Source organism: Phaseolus vulgaris, chromosome 10 (assembly GCF_000499845.2).
Source record: "Phaseolus vulgaris cultivar G19833 chromosome 10, P. vulgaris v2.0, whole genome shotgun sequence".
NCBI lineage: Eukaryota > Viridiplantae > Streptophyta > Magnoliopsida > Fabales > Fabaceae > Phaseolus > Phaseolus vulgaris.
The window spans coordinates 41,731,369-41,742,201 of NC_023750.2; the positions used below are offsets into that span (position 1 = coordinate 41,731,369).

Below are 10,833 nucleotides of genomic sequence, written 5' to 3' on the forward strand. Positions count from 1 at the left end.
ATTTTTGTTTTGAAGTGATATTTTCTGTAATGAGCAAACAACAACGTGTAGGCGAAGCAGAATGTGGATATAGTTTCAGTATTTTAGGCATATGATAATTTGGGATATTTTAACCCTTTACATACATTATCTTGTTCTTCTTAGAAATCAAAAAGTCAAATGATAGTCTAAGAATTTTTGTTTCATAAAACTCTAAAATCCTTCGTAAGTATTTGAGACAAAAATAGCAGTACTTAAAACAACTTAGTACTTTCCAAATGATTATGGATTAATTTTTAATTATTTTTTTTTCAAATTAAGATAGAAACATTTGATACTTGTATAATCGAATTAAGCATAATTGATTATATTAAAAAAAATAGCTTTTCAGAATCGATTATTATATGAAATAATTAATTATGTGTTAATAAAATGAGATCTAGTTTTAGTTCAGAATTACGAGCTTAACATAACTAACTATATGTTCATAAAAAATAACTTTTAATGTAAATTTGATTAAAACTTTTTAAAGATTGATTTAAATTTTATATTTATTTAAATTAAAAGAACACCAAATAATGAATGTACGTCTATTCATTAACTAGGTGTACATTTATCATCAAATCATCAACACCCTATCAATAATAAATAATGTATTACATAAGTAAAGGGATAACAATTTCCATCTACAAATAAGAAAAATAGTACTAGTCATTCATGTTACAACCATGTGCTTAATTGATAGTAGAATACATTTCTACCAAATATTTCATAATTACTTACTAAACCCTTCCTACACAAATCTTCTATTTATTTTTATGTTTTAAAGCTTTGGTTCTTTTAGATTTCTAAAATGTATTATAGAAGATAAAAAAAATTCTAACAAGTATTTGTGCATTTTTTTTTTCAATTACACAGTAGTAAATAAAACTATTTTTTACAGGAGTATTACTAACTTTTATATTTACCAATACTTATAATGAAGTAATGCTATCTCTTATCTTTAGAAATTTATTTCTTATATATGAGATAAAGATAACATATTTTTATGATGCTTTTTATAAATTAATATTTGTTTAGTGATAAAATATTTTATAATATTTATGATTATAATTTTTAAATTTATTTATTTATAGATAAATGATTTTTATTATTAGATTTTATTCTCATATTAGATATTCTATTATTATTCTTATATTATATGTAAATATTCTCAACTAAGTTTAAAGTAAAATAAATTAAATGCATTTACATTCATTATGCTGAATAATGTAATTTTCAAAATATTTTGAAATGTATGGTTAGATTAATATAATAAATAAATAGTATAGTAAAAAGAGAGAAAAAACTGATTTAACTTTACTTTATGTAAAACGAGTAGTAATGACATTTAATAATGTTTTAATATTAAAAATAAAATAAATATAAAAAGTTAAAAATTACCATTTTAAATAATATCACTTGAAATAGTATTTTTTTTAAAGAAATTATAAACTACTTAAAAAATATTTTTCAAACTTATTAAAAAAGTCAATGTAAGTTTTATAATTTAAAAACTAAAATCTAGTTAGAAATGTTTGGAAAACATCCACTTAACATGTATGTAATATAAGTCATTGTGTACAATCTTCATAATTAGGATGTTTTTGGGTTTTTACCAATTTTTTTTTATCAACAAAGAATAAATAAAATAAAAAGAGATAAGAGACTTTTTAGCAATTTAATCAATAACTAAATACAAGTGCATTTAATTTAGTGTTTACAAAACCTAAAAAGTTGACTAAACTGTTCAAACTTAAAATGAATTATTCAACACGAAACTAAACATAAGAATATATATTTATCTAAAATATTTAACTGTAATATTTTTAGTATCAATGCATACTACTCCAACTCCTCCACTACTATCTGGTATTTATTTAACAGTAAAAAAAAACTTAAACTCTAAACTTAAAAAAGAAAATACTTAAAGAGTGATTTTGAATAACCTATCGTGAAACCAAACACCTACTGCAAATAAATATTTTTTTTAACATTGTATTTTTTATCAACAATAAAAAAAAATAAGAATAATTTTAGAAATGATCCAACTATTATAAAAAAATCACATAGAAACAAACACTTTTCTTCAAAAATTTGTTACTAACTTTCTATTAAAGATGAAAACAAATAAATCAGATTAATACCTTATTCCAATGTTTTAAAATAAAAGTCCTAGAAATTCAAAATCTCTTAATAAAAAACACACATTTCAAAGAATAAGACATTGAATAACATGTTTTTCTTATTCAGATTAATGTTTAAAACCAAAACCATTGGTTTGTATTAGGTCAATAAAAAAGGAATAGTTTAAAGAGAGAGGTTGAGTTGAGCAAGAGTGTTCCAGATTAGAGATAATGTTTTTTAGATGTGGAGCTTGCATCTCTCGTGTTGTCTACTTTAAAGTTCACTATGCGAATAATAAACTAAAGGATGTCGTTGTCTTTATACAAGAGTGGATGTGTCCCTAAACTATCTTGATTTTTATTCATTCTATTTTTACCAATAAAAAATTGAACAAGAAAAACAAGTAAATATCCCACCAAAGGCATAGCTTAAGTTGAGCAAAAGAGACTTTGTTCAATAGACCGCTGTCTAAAAGTTTAAAACCTATGTCAGATTTAACTTTTTCTTTTAGATACAAAGCATTTTAACTTTCCTCTGAACAGTGCATGTGGTTTATTTTCTACATCTTATATTATCATATCTGTCATTTTTTGTTTTTATGTTAAATCATTGTCCTTTCTTGTCATTTACCCTGAATTTTTGTGAGTGTTTTGTCACCCTCCATTCGTCTTTTTATGCATTTTCAGAAGTTGTCCTCAACAAAAAACTGAGCACATTATTACTCATAGCAGAAAATTATGGTGGAACTTGCTACTTATCTATAAATAGCCTCTTTGCAGGCACAAGGGTCTCCCACAGCATCTGTAGAAAGAAGAGTGTGCTGTGTTGGAGCAGTCATGTTTAAGGGCAATACCTCAAAGGTTCACCAAGTGAAGGGGACAGTGGTTTTGATGAGCAAGAATGCATTGGACTTCAACAAAGATGGTGCCACTGCCATCTTCAGCCCTGACTTTTCCATAAAGCTTATCAGTTCTAACAGGGTTGATGGTTTGTTTCTTCCTTTTCTCATATAAACCATGCAAAATATAACATACACATACATATATCTTTATTAAACATTCCATTAATATTTATAGTTTTTCCTTTTATCTGTCTTCATTGGGGAGTGAAAAAACAATTCATTCATCATCCTCCTACATCATTAAAAAAAAAAACACAAAAACTAATTTTAAATACTAAATTAGAAACCATTTTAATACTAAAACAATTTTTAATTTATAAATTAATTTTTATTATTATTAGATAGTTTCTAAATTGATATCTAATTAGATTTTTTTTACCAAATATGATGTAAATTTAAAAATTATTTAACAATAATAAAAATTAATTAGAAACCAAAAATTATTTTAATATTGAAAATGATCTCAAATTTAGTTATAGAATAATTAATTATTTTAATTATTTTTTATGTATAAAATTGATTTCTATTTAATCTTATGATTGACTAATGATCTCCATCTATCCTTTTTTTAAATCTAAGTCATGCTTCCAATAATCAGTACTATTTCATATTTTATGAGACTTTTTATATGTTTTCTTTATAAAATATTGCAAGAAATCAGTTTTCTTGTGAATTTTTCTATGGATTTTGTACAGTCTGAAAAAAATATGTGCATGAACTTTTTTATGAAATATGAAAAATTGTAGTTGTCAATATTTAATTGATAAAAAATAATCTAACAGTATTTTGCATAGTTAAATCTTTCTTAATTTTAAAAAAATATGGTATTAAAATTTCTTTTACAAGTTTTCTTTTTGATTTTTATGAAAATGTATTTTCTATTTTGAAAATATATTTTTTTATAGATTATTTGAATATCCCATATTAGAAATAATTAATGGATGTATTACATTTGAATTTTAACAAATGGAGTAAGATGAATTGAAAATTTTAATTAATAACAAAATTAATGAATTTTTTTATCCAATACATTATGATTTGAAATAAAATTTATCTAACTCATTATGTTTGACCCCTTAATTAATCACAGTACATGAGTTTCCACATTTATAGCTCTTTCACTTCTCTAGTTTTTTTTTTTCTTCTAAGATTATGTTGGATTTGTTAAAAACATATGGGACTGTACAAAACAAAATTTCTGATGTTTGCTTTGAAATAAATTAAGTGAAGAACATAAAAGTGTGAAGCTAATTTCTATTTGAGCATTATTCTTGCTAGGTATTTTTAATCGGTTTCCACTTATGATAAAAAAATTCTAGTATTAGTATTCTGTCATTTTAGTGGATTTGGGGAGAAAATATCAAGAAAGAAAAGTATTTATGTGATCGAGAGAAGGTCAGAGATTTGTAAGTATTGTGTGTAAATAATGATTTTGCCTCAATTATTTATTTGTTTTTCTTTATTTTTTAAATTATCACTGTCCATTAATAAATAATTATTTTTCATTTTTTCAATTAAATTTTCTAATAAATATACACCAAAGAAAAAAATTACTTCATAAAAAATATTTAACAGGTAGCAAAATACTAATAATTTTGATTTAATATATTATTTATTTTTTATTATTTTGCTTTAATGAAACTAAATTTATACAAATGTGTATATGTAAGTAATTGTTGTTGTTAAAGAGTTTGATTAGAAATAATAAGTTCAAAATTATAGAATATAAGTAGATGGAAATTTCATCTCACAATTTGTTAGATTAAATTAAATAAAAACTAATTTTATAGACAAAAAATAATTAATTGCTATCGACTAAATTAGAAACCATTTTAAAAACCTAAAAAATTATTAGTTTCTAAATTAGTTTATATTATTGATAGTTTATAAATTGATATATAATTTAGTCAATATAACAACTAATTATTTTTAGTGGTTAAAATTGGTTTTTATTGAATAATTTTCTTAGTTTAGATAAATAATATGTTATGGAGATTAAAAAAATGTCTTATTTGAGTTTGATAATATTCTTTATTTAGGGCATAAGAATGGGAAGGTTGGAAAGGAAACCTCTCGGGACAAAAATCAACCTGCTTCTTCGTTACCAACCTTGGGAGAGGGAAAAACTGCATTCAATATTTCTTTTAAATTGGATGAAAGTTTTGGAATTCCAGGAGCATTCTACATCAAAAATTTAAAGCAACCTGAGTTTTTCCTTGTGACTCTCACTCTTGACATTCCAGATCATGGAACCATTCACTTTGTTTGCAACTCATGGGTTTACAAAGCACAGAAGGATCGTATTTTCTTTGCAAACAAGGTAACTAAGTTGTGCACCTATCAAGCAATATATGAATCTGGTTTTTGTACTCACTAGGAAAATCTATAAACTGCATAATCTTGTTTCTTTTATGTATACATTGGTTTGGTAAGCTGCAGTTTGACCTAGCTATATGAATTAAGGGGCTAAAAAAAAAAACATTAGGTATGGAGAGCTATCTCAACTCATACACATCACCATAAATTAATCCGAATTTGTTTGTATAAACTTGTAACACCTTTAAGGTACTTAATGATCTAATATATGAAATTTAAACCCTATAGTTTATAAACTTCACAAAATTCATCCCTATTGTCTAAATGAAGAAATTCATTGAACATGTTTCAGACGTATCTTCCAGATACAACTCCAACTGCTTTTAAAAAGTACAGAGAAGATGAATTGAAAAGTCTGAGAGGAGAGGGAAAAGAAAAAGGAAAGCGCCAAGAACATGAAAGGATTTATGATTATGATGTGTATAATGATTTGGGCAACCCAGACAAGAGTGATGATCTAGCTCGTCCTGTTCTTGGAGATTCTAGTGCCTATCCATACCCTCGCAGGGGAAGAACTGGAAGAGACAAAACAAAAAAAGGTTAGGGATTATTTTTCACTTTAAAAAAATTATTTCCAAATTAATTTGTCGAGAATCTATGTATTGTCTCTGATATTCTTATTTAACTTGAATAGAATTGTTTGTATGAAAGATGCACCTAGCTTCACAAAAACAATGTCAATATTCTGTCATTATGTGTGGTTATGTTATTACTAATTTGATCTCTTTTAGATATAATGAGGATGTTCAATATGTTTTTGGAAATATAGAGATGCTATTTTTGTTATTAGTAAGAAAAAAAATTACAATGATTAGAATTAAAGAAAGTATATGTAGTATAGCAAAAGGTTATAAACACAAACCTGCTAGTAGGTATGTTTTTTTTATTAAACACAATTGATTTGTATTAGGTTTACTAGGGGTTTATTTTGTTATTTGAAAGATGATGTCGTTTTTGTTTTATTGAGCTAATTGTTAGGTATTAAGGATGTATAAGGATTGAATCATCCTCTATTCTATATTTTTTTTTTGTCGATAAAAAAAAACTCTCTTAATGTAACTCTTGTGACACTAATGTCACTACAAGAAAATCATGAAATAGAAACCAATTTTTAGAGACCAAAATAATTAGTTGCAATAGTAACTAAATTAGAGACCATTTTAGAAACTAAACAAAATTTTGGTTTCTAAATTAGTTTCTATTATTGTTAAATAGTTTCTAAATTGGTATTTAATTAGCAACCAAGGTTTTAGAAACTAAATAATTGGTAGTTAAAACCTTGGTTATTGCTAATTTGATACCAATTTAGAGATTATTTAACAATAATATAAACTAATTTAGAAACTATTTTTTTTTAGTTTCTAAAATGGTCTCTAATTTAGTTACTGTTGCAAAATTGGTTTCTATTTCATGATTTTTTTATTGTAGTGTGTAGAGTTAGCTCAAGAGGATAAAGGAAGGAATAATAGAGTAAAAAAAAAAACTCTTAAAACACTTAAAGACAAAATATCATTTAGTTACTATAGTGACTACATTGGAAACCATTTTAGAAACTAAAAAAAAATGGTTTCTAAATTAATTTATATTATTGTTAAATAGTTTCTAAATTGATATTTAATTAGTTATCAAAGTTTTAACTACCAATTATTTAAATTATAAATTTGGTAGTAAAAACCTTAGTTGCTAGTTAGATACCAATCTATAAACAAATTAACAATAATATAAACTAATTTAGAAACCAAATTTTTTTTTAGTCTCTAAAATGATCTCTAATCTAGTCACTATACCAACTAATTATTTTTTGTCTTTAAAATTGATTTTTATTTCATGATTTTCTTCCCATAATTTAATAGAGTGTTTAAGATAAGACAGTTTCAAGTAGATGGTCTTCTGTATTTTTCAATAAACTATCACAATCTAGAGCCAATACATCACAACATTGAAATGTCGTTACTTCTAATTGTTATTGTTAATGATACAATATTAATTTTTATTTATCTCCATTTCTAACAGACCCTAAGAGTGAGACACCAGCCAGCGGCGACACTTACATTCCAAGAGATGAAAAAATTGGTCACTTGAAGTCATCAGACTTTCTTACAAATGGAATAAAGTCCTTGGCTCAAAATGTCTTACCTCAATTTCAATCTGCAATTGCTTTAGATCCTGAGTTTGATAACTTTAATGACGTTCGTGGACTCTTCAAAGATGGACTTCCTCTTCTTACAGACGCAATCAGAACAATTAGCCAAACACCAGTGATAAAGGAAATCTTCCAGATTGATGGTGAAAAAGTCAAGTTTCCACCACCTCATGTCATCCAAAGTATTGTCTATTTATATGTCACACCTATATATATATAAAGTAAAATAAGCTACTAGTGATTGGCATGGCAACAAGTATTTTTTATATTTAACATATCTAGTTGTTTTCCATAAAATTTGGAGCAGATGGTGAGTCATGGATGACTGATGAAGAATTTGGAAGAGAGATGCTTGCTGGTGTTCATCCTTGCCGAATTCAGCGTCTTCAAGTAAATAATGCTTTGTTGTTTATTAACTTGGAATGATTTGGTTTTCATGTTGAAATATATTCATTGTTTATCATCTTAATTTACTCACAATGTTATTTAATGCATCACAGGAGTTCCCTCCAACGAGCAAGCTAGATGCTTCTGTGTATGGTGATCAAACTAGCAAAATTACCAAAAAAAATTTGCAGATCAACCTTGGTAAACTCACCGTGGAAAAGGTGAATGATATATATTAATTCCAAAGCAAAATAACACATAAATATTCATTTAACCATGACGCTGAATGATTATAATGATACTTGTTCAACAGGCATTGAAAGATAACCGATTGTTCATATTAGATTACCATGATGCATTCTTACCATTTCTGAGGAAGATCAATGGCCTACCCAACACAAAGTGTTATGCCACAAGGACAATCCTTTTCTTGAAAGATGATGGCACATTGAAGCCATTGGCTATTGAATTAAGTCTACCACATGCTGAGGGAGATAGGTGTGGTGCTAATAGTAGAGTTATCTTGCCTGCACACCAAGGCGCTGAAAGAACAATTTGGCAATTGTCCAAGGCTTATGTTGTTGTAAATGACTCATGTTATCATCAACTTGTGAGCCACTGGTACATATAAATTCTTCCATCATGAATGAACTATCAATTTTTTGAATTTACTAAGTGGTTCTTAATTTATTTGGTTTCTGTATCATTTGATAACAGGTTAAACACTCATGCCATAATGGAGCCATTTGTCATAGCAACAAATAGGCATCTCAGTGTGCTCCACCCTATTCATAAACTTCTATCACCACACTATCGTGACACCATGAATGTTAATGGAGTTGCACGACAATCACTTATCAACGCAGGTGGCCTTATTGAGCAATCCTTTTTGCCTGGAAAATACGCTTTGGAAATGTCTTCAGCAGCTTACAAGAATTGGGTTTTCACTGATCAAGCCCTTCCTGAAGATCTCGTCAAGAGGTAATGTTTATACACAACTAGCTTTTAATTAATACTCTGTACTTTAGTCAACAACTCTCACTTGGAATTTATTTACATATATACTAATACAATATTTTAATTTACAATTTTTCTCCTGTTTGAGATGTAAATAATAAATGCTTTGTTTTCCTCCGTGATTCAGAGGAATGGCAGTTAAGGATTCATCAAATCTCCTTCAACTTGTGATAAAGGACTACCCTTATGCTGTTGATGGACTAAAGATATGGAGTGCTATTCTGAATTGGGTTACAAAGTATGTCTCCTTCTACTATTCAGATAGAGTTGGGGAAGACAGAGAACTCGAGTCTTGGTGGAAGGAGGTAGTTAAGGAGGGTCACGGTGACTTGAAAGACAAGCCATGGTGGCCAACAAAGTTGAACACTCGTCAAAATCTGATTCACATTTGCAGCACTATCATATGGATTGCTTCAGCTCAACATGCAGCTGTTAATTTTGGACAATACCCTTATGGAGATCACATCCTAAACCGTCCAACTCTAACCAGAAGATTGATCCCAGACCCAGGAACCAAAGAATATAATGAGCTGAGCACCAATCATGAAAAGGCTTATCTGAAAACAATTACAAAAAAACATGAGGCCCTTGTGAACCTTTCAGTGATAGCGATATTGTCAAGACATGCTTCTGATGAGGTCTATCTTGGACAGAGGGACAATCCAAATTGGACTGATGATGAAAAGGTTCTTAAAGCCTTTAAACATTTTGGAGGAGAACTGAAAAAAATTGAGAATGAGATCTTAGAAAGGAACAACAATTCAAGTCTCAGAAACCGTGTTAAGATGCCCTACACTGTGCTTCTTCCTACCAGTGAGGAAGGTCTCACTTTCAGAGGAATCCCCAACAGCATCTCTATTTAAGGAGTGTACGTGTGTGGTTTAATGTTTGTCCAACTTTATTGCTCAATATCAAATAATGATGTTTGTTTGTATCTGCATAATTGTCGGGTGTATGCTTAAGTAATGCATGGGGATGTTACGTGGTTCTCCATTTAATAAGAGTGGTATCATTTTCTGTTATATTAACTATTGGGTTATATAAGTTTGGTATCACGGATTCTGAATATCAAATCAAATTTCTCTATGCTATGTAGATTTTTAACATGAACCTGTTACATGACTTTGAATTGGGTATCTAAATTTCTACCTCATAAAAAACAGAACAAGCTTCATTTTATTTTTCCTTGAATAATACTAATAATTATTTTACTTTGTTTTATTCTTTTCCCTTTTAATTTTTTTTGGGAGGAGGTGTTATGGGCTTAAAGACTTGAAAAACTAATGTTTATTGGTCCAAAATCTTTTGAGATGGTCATAGATGGAAAATTAAGCCTTAACATAGAAAAAAAAAACAGAAGTAAAATACTTATTAATATTTTTATTTTCAATTTATTTATGTATTTTGTAGTCTTTCAATAATTATTTAATTTTTAATAATTTTAAATGAAGGAATAAAATTGACAATAGGATTTGATGCATTCAGTCAATTCCATTTTGAAATCCAAGTGAAAGACCAATTTTAGAGGGTTGTTTCTTTTGGGTTTTGGGTAAGGTGACAAGGCACATTTTGTTATTAAAAAATACATTCTGATTTTATAATATGAAAATGTATTTTTTAATATTTGCACATCCCGAATTATAGAATCTTGAAAGTGTTTATGATCCCTAAATAGATTATACAATTTAGAATTCTTTTTCTTTAAAATATATATTTTGGATTATAAAATTCATTTAAAAAAATGGAAATACCTAAAATACCTTTTGAATTCTATAATATGAAAATACCTTGAAGATTTCATAATTTAAAATATATTTTAAAAAAACTTATTTTAAATTATAAAATTAAGAAGGTATTTATAATT

General features: G+C 27.1%; 1 protein-coding gene across 1 annotated transcript; it reads left to right on the top strand.

The window, feature by feature from the left end:
- The first annotated feature begins 2,823 nt into the window (after positions 1-2,823).
- Positions 2,824-9,997, top strand: LOC137818809 (linoleate 9S-lipoxygenase 1-like). The gene is made up of 9 exons (XM_068622425.1): positions 2,824-3,132; positions 5,086-5,366; positions 5,715-5,961; positions 7,436-7,747; positions 7,873-7,955; positions 8,066-8,173; positions 8,266-8,573; positions 8,670-8,933; positions 9,097-9,997. The coding sequence occupies exons 1-9, from the start codon at positions 2,982-2,984 to the stop codon at positions 9,830-9,832; spliced, it is 2,490 nt and encodes an 829-aa protein (XP_068478526.1). The 5' UTR covers positions 2,824-2,981; the 3' UTR covers positions 9,833-9,997.
- Positions 9,998-10,833: the final 836 nt, after the last annotated feature.